Raw genomic sequence first — 19,749 nt, forward strand, 5'->3', positions numbered from 1 at the left:
AAGGGCCATTGGATCATTAAAGAATCACATAAGAGGGACATAAAAAAAATATTGTTTTGGTATTAATTTAGTACTGAGGCACTATATTAGGTTGGAGCTTTTGAGTGCCCAACAATAACAGACAACAGCCTTCTCTCTGATAAGAAGTAGATGGGTTCTTGGGTTAGTCTTTCTTAGCCCTCAAGTGGAACAGGTGAAATGAGTCAACAGACTAGCAATGGGCATGTCTGTGTCAGCCGGAAGTTGGACCATCTATCAACCCTGGCCCATGCCATTGTTGGATCATATGTCAGTTGCAAATCAAAACCAGTAAATGAGCAGGACTCCAGCCAAGGATTTCTATTCAGGCTAAAAATAGGCTCAGGCTCAGGCCCAGGCGGTGGCCTTGACTGCAAACTTGAGCTTGGCTTGGGCTTAACCCAGCAAAATAAATTATTGTACCTGCTCAGTAAGACCTACCACTTTACTTGGTTGTAACATCAGGCCTATGCCCAGCCTAGAAATCAGTCCAAACCAGGTCCAGGTGTGGAAGCAGCATCGGTTAACCTAGCCTTTTACAGCACATGTACCAGTGCATTCAGCACTCTTTATGTAGGTTTGATCACCTGTTCTTTTTTAGACCCATCCCAACACGTGGTGGACAGTAAGGGTGAACGTGCTTACAATGTTGAGGTCACAGAGTCACTCTCCACCTATATGACTATAAGAGAAATGCACCAAATAATGGATTGTTAATTCAAGCAATATGTTAAATAGAGACAGAGATGGTTACATTTGAAATACTTTTCGAGTAGCTTAAGGGCTTCAATTGAGACAAACAAACCTACCAAGTTCACATTAATGAACAAAAAGTTACAAATGCTATTTTACATCTTCCCTCCAACATTCTACATCTACATTTTGAATGGACCATCCTTCTTCAACTCCAATTACTCATAGTAGTCAGATTCCTCCAACTCCTCGTCCTCTCCACTTTCCTACAAAAGGTCAAAGAAAAAAAAAAGGAAAACGAAAGGTAAAAACCAAGCTGATGATGGTCATTATGGTATATAGTAACAGAAATGCTCATACAAACACAAGCCCCCGGCATGCCAGACGGGCGGTGCTTTAAGAGGGACCCACCCTCCAGACAACCCGACCGGTCAAAGGCAGGGCAAGCAAAAACAATAGATAATTTAAACACCGACAGTCTGCATTCAATGTGAATGGTAACTCACCCCCAGCCCCCTGCATCATACAGATGCTAACCTGGCACATGTTGGACATCCAAGCTGAGTTCGAGTAGGTCTCAGTATCTAGATGACCCAGCTGGTCAACTTATTAGGTGGGCCCCACAGAAAATGATAGATGGTTTTAAATAACAATACATGCTTGGACCAAAGATGAGAGGACCAGCCTTGTTTTTGAACCAGGACATCTCTATATAGTGAAGCCCACCTGATAAGTAGTTTGGCAGTTGTGGACATAAAGAGAGGTGCACATGGGCTTAGTGAAGGTCGTGTAAAAGAAACGAAGCTTACACGCCAAAAGAAAACAGAACACAATTGAAAAGAGTTACCTTTCTCTTGATATATTCCGTCATGGCCTTGTCAAATTCTGCTCGCTTTTCAGTGGCTATATCATAATACTGAACCTTTTCCTGGTAAATGAGCCAGAAAAGGAGACTGATCAGCTTCACATCTGTTCTACCTCAACAAAGGGAATACCTTTTTCTTTATCAGCTAGTTATGCGCAACCAAAAAACCAAAACTATTATGCTCTCCAATCACAGAGTAAAATGCTGGATTACATAGTTCCTGTATAAACATTGCATTATGGTCAAGTAGTTTTTTTTTTTTTTTTTGAAAGGTACTATGGTCAGGTAGATTATCATTGAGATATCCAAAAAGGGAAGAAAGGGGGAAAATTAGGGGGGAAAAAAACTTATTACTTACAACAGGGTGTTGATTAGATTTAAAATCTCATATATAAACACTACTGGGAGGTCAGTTTAGGAAACATAGTTTTCGCCTTCCAGCTGAGGGGGATTCACAAAACCCTCAAGCAATTCTGACGCCAATAAAAAGATATCTGACAAAGCAAAACTACGACAATATATGAACAGCCGTATGAAATTTCAATGAATTAACAAACCTCAAAAATCATTGTTTTCCACTTCTCTCCACATGCCTTGCCGATCTGAAATGCGAACCCAATACAGCCTTCATCAATAAGAAAAGCAAACCAGATAGCCTTTAAGTTTTATAAACAAATAAGGAAGTTCTCAAGGCATACATCGCGCATTGATTTGACTTCTGGGTGCTCCTCTTGGTAGACCTTACGGAAATCTTCCCTTCAAAATCAGAATAAAGTTTCAGTTCAACATGCCCTAACAAAGGGTTCAAGTTTAAAAGAAATGAAAAGAAAGAAAGAAAGAAAAGAGTTTTTTTTTTTTCCCCTAGTACACGTCTGTTGGGAAATGTACATCAACCTCTTGTCGAACACATCATCATCACCATCATGGCACCATCTAAGCCTTTTTCCCAACTAATTGGGTCAGCTATATGAATCCTGTTCTGCCATTCCACTCTAACCATATCCTAAGTAAAGCCATATGTCATCATTTTTTTTCTTACCAACTCCACCCTCATCCTTTTGGACCTTCCCCTTGCCCTTTTAGAGCCTTCAACTTTTTGCAACTTTTAACCGGTGCACTTCTCGGTCTCCATTGCACATGGCCAACCATCTAGGTCTACTTTCCCATGTCTTATTACCTACTTGTGTTACTCTTAAGTTCCCTTCAATGTTGTCATTTCTAATTCTGTTCTTTGTTGTCTTGCCACTCATCCATCTCAACATTTTCATTCCAGCTACACTCATCCTGTGAACATGTTGTTCCTTGCCTGCCCAACATTCTCTCCAATACAAGATGGCTGGTCTTATAGCTATCCTGTAAAATTTCCCCTCCAGTTCCGTTGGCATGAGAAGATCAAATGAAACTTCAGAGCCACATCTCCACTTCATCCACCAAGCTCTAATTCTATGAGCAACATCCTTCTCTCTCCCCTCAGAAATTATGAAGCCAAGATCCCAAAAACGGTTGTTTTGGGATACTTCTTGGTCAACAACCTTAACTAATTAATCTTCAAGAAAAAAAAAAGACTTCAAATCATTCCCTTCTTACACTCCTATTGTTATTAAAATTGTATTCCATGTACTCTAGTTTAGTTGGAAATTAGATTGTAAAGCGTCCTCCATAATTCTAGCTTTGCATTACCCCCTCTTGTCTCATCAATCAGAAAAATATGCCATCTGCAAACAATATACACCACTGGACCTCTTCCTGTGATCCTTGTTAAGTCATTCACAACCAATGCAAAAAGATATGGGCTCAATGCCAACCGATGGTGTAAGTCTGCAGTAACTGAAAACTCACTCATCACACAATTAGTGCTTCTCGCATTTGTTACTGCTCTCCCATACATATCCTTAAACATGTCAATATATCCTCTTGATACTCCTTTTTTTCCCAACACCGCCATAATAAGTTACGGTTACATATTTCAGTCCAAAAGGAAAATGTGAAAGAAAACAGAAATAATTATTTAGTCAATAGCAAAAAAGGTGTTCACCAAAGTAGGCACCATAGAGCAGTAATTAAAATGGAGTCCACCTGACCGAACAACAACAACACCACTAATAATAAATATAAATTAAAAACTGCAGTCCTCGACTGGGAGACATCATTGGAATGGAACAGGCGTGCGTGTGTTGTTTTCATTTTTTCCTGACTGATTGGAGTTCCAGACTCTAACACCTTTGGAGGTATGTGCTCTTTCACAAAGAGGTAAGGAGCTTCCATCTTCCATTCAGGTGTGTTGTTGGTGCCTGGTGGATGATTCTACTAATGCTATTAGAGAGGCAAGTGCTTCAAGGACGCTCCTTAGAGACTGGCAGAGCCTGGCGGATTGGAACAAAAAAGAAAAGCTATTGTCATTATAAGTTATTTTTTTCACATAGTTTAGGGAAGCTAACTTGAAGACACTCTCTAGAGAGCTGTCTCGGAATCATGTCAATTTCATGTAATTTGTGCTCTATTTTCTTCCTTTCAATTAAAATCTTCAACATAAGGGAAAAAAGAAGAAGAAGAAGAAAAACAATGAACAACATCAAGATTTGGCTGAAAGAAAAGGAAATGGTTAAGACCGATAGTAGATTGAGTTGACCCAACAGTCCTGAGGATCTCAGAAACTGTTCCATGGAAAGGAAAGGGAGTTATTGGAACAATGCAACAACAACGAAGCTTACAATTTTCAACTATAAAAGAACTTAAATTACTCAAACAAGAAAGCATGACAATTCAAGACTACTTTGTGGCCATGAAAAACATTTAGGACCAAGATGTGATGGATCATGGATCCCATCATCATAAAAGCTCATTTTTGAGCGACCATGACAAATCACAAGAGGGTTTCCTCCAAAGGTGAGGTTAACAGGAGCTAAATCCTGCAGTGGAGGGAGGGGAGGGAGGGAGAGAGGGAGAGTGGCCGGTGTATTAGCTTAGAGCATCTACTCTACATCCTAATACTTCAAGCAAGCAAACCATTTGGCTTCTACAGTAAAGACAACTTATGGTGCATAACATTCAGCATCCAAAGTGTGTTGCATCTAATCTAACTAGGGCATTCCAACCGTGCCAGACATGCATCAACACCTTTGTTACGAAAAACCTTAATTGAACTTTTTCATTTCATATTTTAGCAGTACTTATATACTTGTTATATAGTTCTGGGTATGCTTAGGTTTTGTAGATACACTTTCCTATATCTTCTGCATATGTGGATTGAAATTTACGTAGTACTACATTTTTATTATCGTTATATATCTGCACGGACATCTGAGTCATTTTTTCCAGCATCCTTGCACCCGCATCCGACACACGTCTGTTTCTATGTCAATAAGTTTTTATTATGAATGCATGAGCAACAAAGAAACATTTGACTGCTTGACTCTTCACCATCATTCTGTAATCACCCGCTCACCCCAATAGTTCCTAAAAAGAAACCACCAAATTAAGTAAAGAACCGCTTGTGGTATCAACTTCTATCTTTCTGTAACCTTAGCACGTTGGCCCTCAGTATTAACAACTGCAATATACAGTGCCTAATGGAATCATCTAGTTTTGATGTAACCAATGTTGTCAAACCGCATATGCGGTTCTGTGCGATCGGATATGCTTGTGCGCATATGCAGTTCTGTGCGATCGGATATGCTTGTGCGCATATGCGATCGCACAATCGCATAATTTTAAAAAAAAAAAAAAACAAAAAAAACAAAAAAAACAAAACAAAAACAAAACAAAAAACAAAAAACAAAAAACCAAAAACAAAAAACAAAACAAAAAAATAAGGAGAAAAATTGAAAAAAATGTAGAAAAATATAAGAACTTAGGAGAAGCTTCCTTAAGTCAATAGATAACTAATATAGTAATTTTACATATATAAAGTTAGTTTGTGACTTGTTAGAAAAATGAATGAAGTACATCAAATTCAACATACAACAATATAGTTAAAGTAACAAAACAATCAATAAGCTATTGATTGTACAAATACAATTGTGAAGTTACATCTTAATGTTTATTATTTATACATTACAACACTAACACTACTTACAAGTTACAATTTACAACTTAGTTTCAATAAGTTACAACTTAGTTACACTAACACTAAGTTAAATTCAACAATATACTTACACAACTTATAGTTACAAAGTTACACTACTTAGGAAAGTTTGATTTTTTGCAAAAATAAAAAATAAACAAACAAAATAATGTGCCAACAGTTGGCAGATATGCGATCGCATATCCTCGCACATTTGGCATATGCGATCGCATATGCACTGTAATGGCATATGCGATATGCATATGGGAATTCGCATATGCGAATATGCGGTCGCATTTAACAAAGTTGGATGTAACTAAAACTCCTTGTGCTCTAAAGCCTGGGAGATAATAAGACCAAAATTCAACAGGTCAGATATAAGTGCAGGCATTAATGGCTTGCCCCTTTCATAAAAGTAAAGTAGGAAGAGAGGACCAATTGTCTCTTTGTAACAAGTGGCACGCCTTTCAGGAAAATGAAAAGATCAATGCTGGAGATAATAGGGATCTTTCCCAAAACCATATTTCAGTAGAAAGCCAACACCCTGGTAGGTCCCATGGTAACCAGCACCATAGTGGCAAAAAGTGTACAGTGGGAATTTAAACAGGAAGCTGAAACAACTTCAATCCAAGAAAACGTTAAAAGATTGTGATTGTGTTACCGATAAAAATAACAATGGAAAGGAAAACTATGTTAAAGAAGGCAATAAACTATCCAAAAAAAGGATTTGCATATTAAGCTACTTTTATACTTGTACGGTTATGAACTACATTTTTTGCCAATATTTGTGGAATATTCATCGCTTTCAGAAACATGTTAAACAGCAACCACTCAACACGTTGGGTGGGACCAAACTGCAACCAAGAAGGCATATGGTGTAGGGCAGATGCTTCCATTGCAAATCGGAATGTGGCTGTCTTACCATCTCTCCAAATGGGAGAATACACGGTAGAAGGGGTAGCATTGGCACAGTCCTTTCTACGAGAAGAGAGAAAATAATATCTTTATAATCATCATCATCTGAGCCTTATCCTAACTATTTCCAGTGGACTACATGAATCTTTTCCACCATTCCACTCTATCAAGGGCCACACCACTCATGGATCGAGTACCTGTAAGCAAAGCACCAAGAAAGTGAATAATAGAGATTTCCTCAATGACTAACTCCTGTTCCCAGATTATTCACTAGAATCACTTACTCGAGATGTGTTACATTTTTATTTTTATTTTGGTCCTGAACTCTAGATAGCTCTAGCTAAAAGGAAAACCCACACAGAAAATATCGTCTCACCCTAGCTTCTATCCCCGCCATCATATACTACTAGAAGCTTCTCCAGCATCCCAACCTCCCTTTTAGCATCCATACTTCCCCTCAAACATCCCCTTCAATGACTGGCAAGCTCTTCTCCAAACCCTGATAACTATTTCCCAAAGTTTTAGAACTTGAACACTCGAGTTACTTGAGTTGTCGAGTAACTCGATTGAGTTTTCCAAAATCTTGAACACTCCGTAATACTTAAGATTTAAAATTGGTAAATATTGTCGCATGAGCACTTGCAAGAGTGCTTATATCCTGAATATTGCCCAAATGGCATACACACCTACCCGAGCCATTGGCCTAGGACAGCAATCGTTTGCAACGCCTGTTTTAACCCAAGCTCTCCGGCACCCACCATGTTGTATATGTAAAATCCACTCTGTTCATCAGGTGATGAACATTTTTGGACCATACAAAAAGAAGATAAGCCCAATTAAAAACTCATACGGGCCACACCAATGTGAACATCATAAAATTGCTCCCAAAACCAGGCCTGACTGACTGTTGTACTGGGCTATTTTTGTATGCCCTTCATCCTGGTGAGTCACACCTGACAAACGGTTTTGATGAAAGATGCATGCCATGGTGGCCCCTCACACAAACCTATGGTTGGTATTTCTTTGCCATTGTTCCACGTGGTTTGGCCCATCTGAGCTGTAGTTCTAGCTGTTTTTTTGCCTCGGGGCCTAACATCAAGGACAGAACCTGATAGATGGAGTGGATTTTACATACACAGCATGGTAGACCCCGCCTGTGTTTTCCACACTGCGCAAAACAAGCACTGTTGAGGATTCCAGTCTACACCCATAAAGAACTCCAATCAATTTCTTAAAAGTTACAATATTCTCTACACAAATTCATTCACCATTCCTAGGCTTCAGCAAACTGATGTTCTCCAGCGAAACAAAGAAGGCAAAGATTCTACCAAATGAGGAAAAAATATTTAAAAAGTAAAATAAAATTCAAAGCGGCAGAGACTCAGACATCCTCTGAGGGAAAACTTACCCAAAACTACAATCTGCAAAAGAAGACGACCCGTTTGGCGGAAAACCCAAAACGAGAATCCCACCGACCATTTGTGTCATATCAGGTGCGGAAGATTGTTTGGAATTTATGGGTTTTTGTAGAAATTGAGGAATGGAAATGGGGAGACTTACAAGAAGTAGAAGAAGGCGGTTGGGGGTTTCTTAGGTTTGTTGCGTTCGTCTATCTTCTTCTTTACAGCTTTTTTCTTTGGCTTGGACTGCACCTTCGCTATCTGTTTGTTCTTATTACCGCTGCTTTGCTTCCCCTTCATCTTTCACACTCTCTTCTCTGTCTCTCTCCGGCTCTGCTTTCCCGCAACCTGGAGTAGGATGTTCTATATATGTGGACGGTGTACTCGGGTTTTCAGTCTGTGCCAATAGGAGCCCTTCGTTCAGCAATCCGGACCATTGTTTAGGTTTTTGGCCCCGCGAAAACGGAAACGGATTGGCTACTCCCCCTGACACCAGCCAATGGCTGATGGTCGGTGCTCCGTGGGCCCCACCATGATGTATTTGTTTCATCCATGCCATCCATCTATTTTAACAGATAATTTTACGGTATGAGACCAAAAATGAGATATATCCCAGTCTTAACTGGACCACATTACAGGAAACAGCGTTGAATGATCGTCAACCATTAAAAAACATTTTGGGGCCATAAAAGTTTTGGATCAAGCTGATTTTTGTTTTTTCCCTTCATCTGGGCCTCTATGACCTAATCAACCTATTGGATGTCAAATAAACAGTACAGTGGGCCTTAGGAATATTTTAATGATGGAATTTTTTCGATCAAGCCATAAAATGATCTGTAAAAATGGATGAACGGAAAGGATGAAACACATACATCATGGTGGGGCCCACAGACACCGACCACCAGCCACGGGGGTGGTGTCAGGGGGAGTAGCCAATCCGTTTCCAGCGAAAACAGCATCAACGGAATAATCTTGACCTTCCAATATGCGGCCTGGAAATAGACGGTCAAGAACAGACGCGGCAACAGACATTCAACTGGAGAAGAGCCGAAGCTGTTAAAGCAGGATCTTCACAAATATTGTAACTTTGAATACTCTGGCGGAGTGTGACGGATGAAACGCGTGCAATTAGAAATTAAATTTTGGGTCCTTGCTAAGGACGCGGATTAGCTACTGAACCAGACAGCAGCGAGTCTCGCTGCCGAAGTGACGTCATCACGTTACGTGGGTCTCACAGTGATGTATGTGTTGTATCCGCACCGTCCATCCATTTGGAGATGTCATTTTAAGTCATGAGACAGAATTAGGCAGATCCAAAGCTAGAGTAGAGCCCACCAACCTGTTTATAAGTTAACGCATACATGGAATAAGTTAAAACACAAATATCATCTTGATCGAAACCTTTTCGTGGCTTAAAGAAGTTTTTAATAGTCGGCATTCAATCCCCACTGTTTTTTGTGGTGGGATACACTTGAGCATTGGATTTGCCTCATTAGTTAGATCATGTCCTAAAATGATCTCTCCAAATGAATGGATGGTGTGGATGCATTACCTGCATCATTGTGGGACCCATGGAACATAGTCACATCACTTTCGTTGGGAGACTCGCTATTGTCAAGTTCATTAGCTAATATGCAATCCCTTGTTAATGCCTCAATGGTAGTGTCATGCCCTGAAATTTGAGTACAGAGTGTGTACTATTAGACACGAGTTTCAAATCGTAACTCGTATACAAAGTGTACTAATTTCATTCTATTATACGATTATTTAGAGACAAAAGTAATATTCATTTTTATATTCAAACTACATCTATTCACAATCATTCACACAAAATGATTAAACATTAACATTTGTTCATTCTCAACATCCATAAACATTCAATCAATATAAACTAAGCATCATTCATCAGTCAATACAACTTACAAATGAATACTGGCTACAGATATAAAACAATTTAATTAAATAAAATCAATCAAATGTTTAAAATCATACAACTAATCAGATCATCCTAACAAATAAAATTCTAATTAAATAATTAGAAATGGTCCAAATGCGGCTAGTTCATTTTCTGATAGGTACGACTACGTATCACGTGTGTCGTACACTAGTTTAACCACAGCTTCTTATTTAATGTGTCAACTTATCAATTAATTACTCATCTTTACGATTTTTCCATCAATAAAAATGTAAGCTGGTCAGGCTTAGTAAGAAAACTAAGCATGGTTCATACTTATTAAAATTAAAACATAATAGAAACATAATATGAACAATGATATGGATGCAATGAAGTATAAATACATCAAATGAGATGATCATCCATCTGCTTGGGCTGAAGATCGTCAACTCGCATCCACCTCTTAGGTAGGCTTCCACCTTTCGATAGGCTTAGGCATATCCCACATCTGGTAATGCTCTAACAAAATCGACATTTCTTTCAATAATGGCTCTCAGGATCGACCATGTATTATATAAATGCAACGAATAATGGATGATGTATGAATATATCATTTTCATAACTATCATGGATACTTGTCTTGATAAATAAATTCAATGTACAACTATAATTTCATGCAATTTGGCACAGATTATTATATAATTTACTACATCATATAAAATTGTAACAAAATACTCAAATTAGTACATCAATCAATCAAACCATCACAAATAATGTCACGCCCAAAACTTGAAAATCGGGCTCACAAAATTTTCGATCACCGAATCCGGTGCCGACAGCCTCTGTAGTACCCCATTCTCGGCTTTTAGCGCAGCACACACCAGATTCCGATCCTGAGATCCTACAAGGAGGATTCAGAATGATTTTTTTTTTGTCATGGAGCATAATCACAAGTATACCCAATTCACAAAGGGAACATCGTCATCACATATCCACTAATATAATCAATTGAATACAATGTTGAAAGGGAAATACATATATATCGAAATCAAAGCTCCAGAGAACAGCTGCACGCTCCAAGCCCAACGCTGCTGCAACCTAACGCCACCTGCACGCATCTATCGTGCATAAGTTTACAAAAGCTTGGAGGGTGGTGAAAGTGTGTGCACAAGATAAGTGTCAAGTATACCATAAAGCCCATAAATCATACATCATCGGAATAAGCGGAAATACTGACAAGACATAAATCATATGATATTAGAGTAAACGAAAATATACTAGTAAGTCCATAAGTGTTATCAGTCGTACCAAGGCTATGCGATGCAAAACATAATAAGACAATAACAGATGCTGTGGATGCAATGCAATATGCAAATCCTGACAAGCCACAAATACCATCAACCTTATTTAGGTCATATAAGTGCAAAAATATAGTAACCCAAAATGCTAAGTACTGCAAATGCAATATAATATGCGGTGCGAAATGAAATGACCATACTGGAATGTGAAGTCGGGATGATAGTACGTAGAATCACAGGCTACGAGGTCTACCATAGGGGACTTCTATCTAAACCAGTCTTATACCTAAATTTGGATAGTCCGACTCAATGTGGTAAACTCCTTATCTCAGGTTAGTCGCGCGCCCAACCGAAATCCTGGCCATGCGAAGGTACACGTAATAAATAGTTACGCACCACCAGCCTGAGTGGATAGTGAATGAATGAATGAATGGATATGCAATTCCTACTCAATAAGTCCACATATCAGTATGGTTACTCTCTGAAAAAATCACCGGGGTCTATTACACTCCACTCTTACTGCCTCCACCCTAGCTGCACAGCCAAGCAAGTGGAAGAGACCTCACGATCCGCCTGCCAATATCGGGCCCGGCTCATCGATAGCGGACCCATTTATGAGCTGGTCATACTCAGCCTAGCTTATAGCCCCCTCACCCGGGCGGATAAGGCCACACCTCCTTCCAACCGACCACGACACAGTGGGAGACACGACCTCATGGTATAGGCACCGGCGCTCATATTTCACTCGGTCTAGACGTTGGAGCATCTCCTAGCCTTGGAGGATTTTGAGATTTTCACTCAAGGACATTCTAAGTGCCCACAGTGCTAGAACCAAATATTTCTGATATCCTATCTAGCCATCCACGATGTGCCTGTGGAGGTCAAGGCCCTGATGTCACTAGGGCATACAATGATCACGTCACATGTATGTAAGATGCATGAGTCACAGTCTAATTATACGGCAATCCTGCACGTACTGCATGATAATGTGGGGCACTCCGTCTCATAAGGAGTCCCGTACATAGCCTGCCCAATAGCATATGCTATAATCAGACATTCCTCATATCAGGCATACATATGATGCGTATCAGCATGAATCGTGGAGTTGTACTAAGCATTTTATATGGTGATGAACTATCCTCACAACGAAGATGGGCCTTGATGGCTTACACACAACAAGTATGGGCCTATCAATGGGCCATAGGGAGAGTTATAATGTAGACATTTAACCAACATTATTCTTACAATGTGAACATCAAACCAACATTGCTCCCAAGGCATAGCCCACCATAAATGTCATTACATAACCCATAGTAGAATCACACAATGCAATAAACCTTGTATACATCCCATTGGGCCTCGACCCATGGGCCTCAAATACATCAAATGGGCTTCATCATCTAGTCCTCATATATGTCAAGGTGGGCCTCAACAACGGGCCTCATACACATCACGATGGGCCTCAATAACAGGCCTCATACACATCAAGGGGGTCTCAATAACGGGCCTCATACACATCAAGGTGGGCCTCAATAACAAGCCTCATACACATCACGGTGGGCCTCAATAACGGGCCTCATACACATCAAGGGGGTCTCAATAACGGGCCTTATACACATCAAGGTGGGCCTCAATAACAAGCCTCATACACATCATGATGGGCCTCAATAACGGGCCTCGTACACATCAAGGGGGTCTCAATAACGGGCCTCATACACATCAAGGTGGGCCTCAATAACAGGCCTCATACACATCAAGAGGGCCTCAATAACGGGCCTTGAATACATCTCAATGGGCCCTAACCCATGGGCCCTAATACATCACAATGGGCCCTAACCCATGGGTTCCAAATACATCATAATGAGCCTTAATCCATGGGCCCTAATACATCACAATGGGTCTAAACCCATGGGCTCCAAATACATCAAGGTGGCCCTCGACGCACGAGCTACAAATACATCAAGGTGGGCCTCATGTGATAGCCCGCACACTCCCGAAAAAGAACGGACAGCTTGTATCTAACATATATAGCATGGTGAACCTAATAATGCAGCCCCATGGTGGGATGCCCCAACCCAACTGTTGTTGGGGACGTCCACCTGAAATTCGGGTCCGTTCCAAGGGAAAACTGGGCCCTCATCCTAATGTGGGCCTGGGAGGATTTGAAGGAGGGTGTGGAAACCCCACACATCATCAATGGGCCCCATAGTAGATAGACAACATGAATATACAACACCTACAACAAGGTGGACTGTCTGCTGGACGGTCAGCCCACCTACTGCTAATTCAGGTTAGGCGTCCAACAGCTAGATAACCTGGATAAAATACATGCATATGGTGGGTCTTACATACAGCCACAGTGGGCTGGAAAAGGGATGAATGGTATGCATTTCATGTACACATCATGTGGGTCCCACTGTCCAGCCTATCTGGACAGTGGTGATAAAACACTTACATTATGTGGGCCCCATATCCACGTGGTAGGACAGTGTGATAACAACACATATACCAAGACGGCCCCCACATGATTTGGATGGTCTGGACGAGACACGTCTGATGGGTATCACGGCCCCATGGATGTACAGCCTGCATATACTGCACATACATATGGTGGGTCCACGTCCAGTGGGCTGGTTGGTGTGGACCGTCATGCATGCAGCAGCCCCGTAGGCTTACTGACGTCAATACAGCAGTTATATAGCTGCTGTACGCAAGCCAACCTGCTTCCACCGAGGTGGGTTCCAAGTGGGGCCCACCATAACATTTATATGTCATCCAACCGTTGATAAGATCACACGGACCTGGATGAAAAAGGTAAAACAAATTTCATAGTCATCCAAAACTTCTGTGACACCCAAGAGGGTTTCAATAGCAGACGTTCAATCACCGCTGTTTCCTATCATGTCGGTCACTTGAGCTGTGTATATAGTTGATTCTTGGGGTGGCCCACTGCCCTGAGGGGGGCCTACAAAATGGCCGGTACTGATGTCAACATACATCACAGTGGGGTCCACACTTAGAGACCCACGGTCGGCCAGGGACCATCCCAGTGCAGAGGACGCTGCTGCATCCCTGACATCAGCAGCAGAGGTGCTGCTTATTTTTATATTTTTTTGGTTTTCTTTGAAAAATGAGATTTCACAGCAATTTTCATAGGTGGGGCCCATAACAGGTAGATCTAACCCAGCCAATGGCTCTTATAGCTCAAGAAAAACCCATCAAGCCCAATATTCAATGTGTTTTAGTGTGTAGAAACATCAGGTGATTTTTCAACGGTAAAAATTGCAGTTTTCTATGCTATGGCCCGCCAGATAATCAAATTGGCTTTAAATTTAGGCTCAACGCCTAAAATAAGGTAAAAAAAGGGATGGACGGCTTGGATTGAATTTATACATTAAGGTGGGCCCTGCATGAACAGCCCACCTCAAAAGCTCGTTGAAATTAAGCTAGTATTTCTATTTCCCATCAACGTCCAGCGTCCAGGGACGCTGGACGGTCTATGCATACACATATTTAAGGTAGGCCCTCCTCAGGTGAGCTACTTTATGGCAGGATGGTGTACATACAACATATAAAAGTGGGCCCCACCTACAGATGACTTGGATGAAATACATGCTTCCTGGTGGGGTCCATCTGGGTGGGCCACACGGCCACATTATCACACACAATAAAATTAAAAAAATGAAAAAGAGAAAGAGAGAAAGAGAGCAAGGAAAACAGAGTGATGGAGAGACCCCGGCACTATGGGCCCTGCCTTTCATGATCTATAACATACATCAAGTGAGTCTCATTACATGTGGGCCCACCGATCAAAATCAACGGTGGAGATCCTTTCTCCACCGAAATGCAAGGTTTATATGACCTTATTTATGCAAGGAAAATAAACATCATGATGGGGTCCATGGAGAATGGTTCCATCATGGAATGATCACGAGAATCAAGATGGGCCATCGGCCACATCTAGGGTCCAAAGTGAGATCCATACCATCAATCGACAGGCCTCACTTGGCTCATCATTAAAACATGAAAAATCTAGCCTAATAAGCACCGACCATTCGATCTTCTCGATCCGTTAGAACGTCGGTCTCCTTATGCTTCACTTTGATGGAGAGGATGAGAAATGAAAGGCTAGGATGATGGATTTTTGGGATGAAAAGTGGGCCACACACATGCACTTTTCTCTCATGGAAGAGCTTGGACGTGTGATGCTCTTGCTTGCTTAGGAAATGTGATGAGAAATGAGAGAGAGAGAGAGGGTTGTAAGGAGAGAGAGTGATGGATGTGAGGTGAGTGATGGGTGAGGTGATGGTGTACTTGATTTGAGAGTTGACTTAGTGGTTACTTGACTTGTGGAGAAAGAAAGCATGGGTGGGTGTACTTGAAATGAGGTGATTGATTAATTGATTGATTGATTGATTGATTGATGGGACATGATGTAGAGATTCCCTTGGAATTTGCAATGCGCGGTGTTTTTCCTCGAACTGAACGCGGGTCCACATTTCCCTACCAGGGTATCGGATCAGTCCACGAGTCGCGGCATTAGAACCGCGGCGATGGTGTGGTCGCAATGGTACAAGTCTCGAGTCGAGTCGACTCTGATATACGGGACATGACTCAGGATCACGCGTAACTGCTGTCTATGCATCACAGGTCGCCAAAATTCGACCAGGAGGACTGTTGAAGCCTACGGAACAGTATGAGATAGGATACGGGTCTTACAAATAATTTATTTTAATTACAATGAATCATGAGACACGTTAAGTTACTTAAATGAGTCTAATAATGTATAATCCACAAGGTAATTAGGTTGGTTTGAATCCAGAGGTCCTATCAATTATATCAACAATATTGTTATTAGAGGTGGGCATGGAGTCAAGTCGGACCAGAATGGGTCCAACTCGACTCGGTTCGAAATTTTCAAGGAACTGACCCGAACTTGATTCGATCCAAGACCAAGTCCGAGTCATCTGACTCAATCAAATCCGATGCAATGCTGGCCTGACCCGAACCGAGTCCAACTCAGTTAGGGAAACCGAGTCGGATCGGGTTGGGTACGATTTGAATCAAGTCTTTTGTTTTACTTTTATTTAAAAAATATATATTTTTTAAATTAAAATTTGTAAAAAAAGAAAAAAATAAATTTAAGGGTAACTTTTCTAAGTCCAGACCATCAGCGAGCCAGGGCCGAACCAACAGCGAGCCAGGGCCAGACCAACAGCGAGCCAAGGCCGGACCACCAGTAAGCCAGGTCCGAACTAACAGCGAGCCATAGCCGAACCACCAGCGAACTAGAGCGGGCCATCGCTCGAAAATACATTTAAAAAATGGAAACTACCTGACGAATGAAGGAGGATGAACGGTGAAGATGGGTTGCTGGGCTGCTGAGTGGCCAGATCGAGATGGGTGTGGCACCGCTCAATCAGATAGAGAAGATGGGTTAAAGACTTAGGGCTTTCGTTCGGGTAGAGGGTAGTAAAAAAGTAATTTTTTAAAAAAAAGTTAAAATAGGTTATATAGGACCCGACCGGATCGGATCGGTCCGGATTGGCCACTGACCCAAACTCGACTCATTGTACAGTCGAATCTGAGTGGGCCTACTTGATTTGACCCGATCCTGGCCTTCAATTCGGGTCGGATCCATCGGTTCAAGTTGGATCCTGCCTAGCTCAAATTGTTATTCATCTAGTTTTATTACACGGTGGGGCCCACCTTTGATTAAGATCCTAGGTGGTCAAATTCTAAATGATCAAATAATTTAAAATTCCATATATAATATGTTTTATTATAAGATAAGATTATATATGTGTGTGTGTGTATAATAAGTGTAAATATATATATATATATATATTATTATTATTAAATTTGAAAATTTCACGGCCTTACAGGTAGACTTGCAAGAGTTTCAACGTACATCAAGGGTTGGAGTGCCCATTATGGTGAGTGTGTGTGGTGTGTGAGTGCGGGTGTTAAAAAATAAAAAAATAAAAAAATAAAAATTTAGAGATGACGCGTGGCATGCAAGTCCATGTAAACAAAGAAAATGGCCTTTGCCCCCAACGACGTAGCCATGTGGGCCCCACCATGATGCTTACATGACATCTGCTTCGCCCATCAGTTTCACCAGCTCAATTCGGAACTTAACACAAACCAATAAGTATGGAAGACCAACCATTAAAACCTTGGTGGGATTGTAAGGTCATATATTAGGGTTATATTGTGTTTTCAATTCATCTCTATGGGAATAACTTTATTAATAGTTTGGATAGCGAATAAATATCATTGTAGGTCCAAGAAAGTTTTAATGGTGAGTTTCCATACCCATAGTTTCATGTTGTGTGGTTTATTTGAGTTTTTAATTTACTTCATTTTTTAAATTACACCCTAAAATAATTGGGAGATGACTGTAGGAATGAACTTTAAAAACAGTTTGGACAGTGTGTAAACTAAAGGTGTACATGAACCGAGCTAGCTCAGTTAGCTCACTCGAATCGACTCGAAAAAGCTCGATTCGACTCAGTTTGAAGCTGAGTTTGAGCCGAGTCGAGCTGATTTTTTGAGCTCTAAAATGAGTTCGAGCCGAGTTCGAGTTGGCCCCAGCTCGAATCGAACCAGTTCGGTGACTCGGTTACTCGGTAGCTTTAGCCACCCCCACTAGAGATCGATACCAAGACCTCAAGTGTTGAAACGAGGTATCTCCACTCAGTCTACCAGTTAAGCCATGAATCTGGGTGTTGATATTAGTGTTGCTCACCAAGTGTGGCTGGTGGCAAGGAAGGTACGTATGTGAAACCAATACCTTTTTTTTTCTTGATTTTTATGTTGCTTAAAAGGTGTGTGATAAAAAAATATGTAGAACCATTAGTGCTATATCAAATACAGTTAGATTTTGAAGGTGCAGTATGTGTCTGTGAAAATGCTGTAATGGCAAACTCTGCTTGATCTTGGCTCAAACTGGGCCCTGCTGACCTAACCGAGCCGAGCTGAGTCGAGCTGAGTTGAGGCCAGCTCAACTCAGTTCGAACCGATGTACGCCCCTAGTGTAAACATCTCAATAGTCCTTAAGAAGGTTTCAACTGTGGGGTTTTTGTCTCATTTTTTCAATCAAGTCCTAAAGTGATCTAAAGAATTTTTAGATTAAAATGAAGTTTCCGTTTTCAAATCATTTCCATTGAAATCACCTTATGAACGATTTGTAAACATTACAGTGGATTTCAGGAAGGATTCAGCTATGAGGCTTACATCCCCGTTGTTTCACATCATGTGTCTCACTTAAGTTTTAAATCCGTGTCATTTTTTAGATGATGTCCTAAAATGATATGGAGAAATTAATAGATGGAGTAGATTTCTCCTAGACATCTTAGTGGCCCACATGTAGCTTCCATCTACGGGGCTCCATGTAGGTAGGTCACCTGAAAATCGCGTCCAATTTTATACTGGTGAATCTATGGGGCCTAAGTTTAGATGAATCATGCACCAAAAATTGCACCTATTTGCTTAACTGTCAGGCATGGTGGACATTTATTAGACGGATAAAATGAAAAATGTCCTCTTTCAGCAAACAGGTATCCACGAACACGAGGTTACGATTGTCCAACCAATCAGCTTTTCAGACCATGGCTCAGTGACAGTGGCATGCGGCATCCATGGTGGGTCGCCACAGCCAAGGGTCTGGATCACTGATCCGTGGGGTCCCATTTTACGAACTGAAACACAATGTGCATCCATATGTATTTCCTTCCTCAGTTAAATGGTCCAGCATTGCTGCATGTGAGAGGAGATTCTGTGCATGAAGTCTCCCAGGGCCTGTGTCATTGCAGATCTAGACCGTCCGTTTAATAAAGCTGTGCAATGGACTGAGTATGTAGAATTTACATGAGTGGGCAGTCCTAGTAGCTTGATGTTACATTTACCATCGGCCATCTTGATTTTAATGTACGGACTAAGGATTTCATTGGATAGATTATCCATCAGATGTCATACTCGTTGAGTTTCGAAGTTCAAGTGGACCCACCACAGAAATATCTTTTTACGGCATGAGCCAAAGAACGGAGCAGATTCAAAGTTCAAGTGGACCCACCACAGAAATAGTGGGACAGTGATGCCCACTGTCGAAACTTTTCTAATGCCCACCATGATGTTTATTTGAGATCCAACCTGTTTATAAGTTAACACGGACATGGGGTAGGAGAAAAAATAAATATCAGCTTAAAGAAGCTTTTAATGATAGGTGTTTAATCACTAATGTTTTCTGTGGTGGGTCTACCTTGATCTGCCTCATTCTTTTGCTCATGCCCTAAAGTGATCTCTCCGAAATAATGCGGCACGGATGCAACTGTCCAGAAAAAGTAGATAATCGGCGCGTCATGAGTTTTATTTACTATTTATTATTATTTTTAAACAAATACCTTTGCACCACAGGCACCACTTGTGACATCAATGTTGAAACCCACGATAGCTAAATACAGGACGCAAGGTTGAGACAGTGGCACATGTGCGCGCGATCTAGGACGTTTATCGAGTGGTCCCTACCCTGCCCAAACAATCCGATCAGTCCATTTATCAGGTGGGCCACACGTGTTTTAACAATCGATGGTTAGAAAAAT

At 41.1% G+C, this 19,749-nt stretch overlaps 1 protein-coding gene across 1 annotated transcript; it reads right to left on the bottom strand.

Annotated features, from left to right (window-relative positions):
• Window positions 1–712: 712 nt before the first annotated feature.
• LOC131240823 (high mobility group B protein 14) lies at window positions 713–8,397 on the bottom strand. The gene is made up of 5 exons (XM_058239309.1): window positions 8,115–8,397; window positions 2,275–2,332; window positions 2,134–2,178; window positions 1,559–1,639; window positions 713–977 (listed from the first exon to the last, which is right to left on the bottom strand). Exons 1-5 carry the CDS (start codon window positions 8,252–8,254, stop codon window positions 930–932), a joined length of 372 nt encoding a protein of 123 aa, XP_058095292.1. The 5' UTR covers window positions 8,255–8,397; the 3' UTR covers window positions 713–929.
• Between the last annotated feature and the right edge of the window lie 11,352 nt (window positions 8,398–19,749).

Source organism: Magnolia sinica, chromosome 3, assembly GCF_029962835.1.
Source record: "Magnolia sinica isolate HGM2019 chromosome 3, MsV1, whole genome shotgun sequence".
Taxonomy (NCBI): domain Eukaryota; kingdom Viridiplantae; phylum Streptophyta; class Magnoliopsida; order Magnoliales; family Magnoliaceae; genus Magnolia; species Magnolia sinica.

Coding starts and splice junctions, on each gene's coding strand:
- LOC131240823 (XM_058239309.1), bottom strand. CDS start 8,254: ATGAAGGGGAAGCAAAGCAGCGGTAATAAGAACAAACAGATAGCGAAG. Junction 1,640..2,133: donor GGAAAACAATGATTTTTGAG/GTTTGTTAATTC, acceptor CTCATTTACCAG/GAAAAGGTTCAGTATTATGA. Junction 978..1,558: donor CGGAATATATCAAGAGAAAG/GTAACTCTTTTC, acceptor GACCTTTTGTAG/GAAAGTGGAGAGGACGAGGA.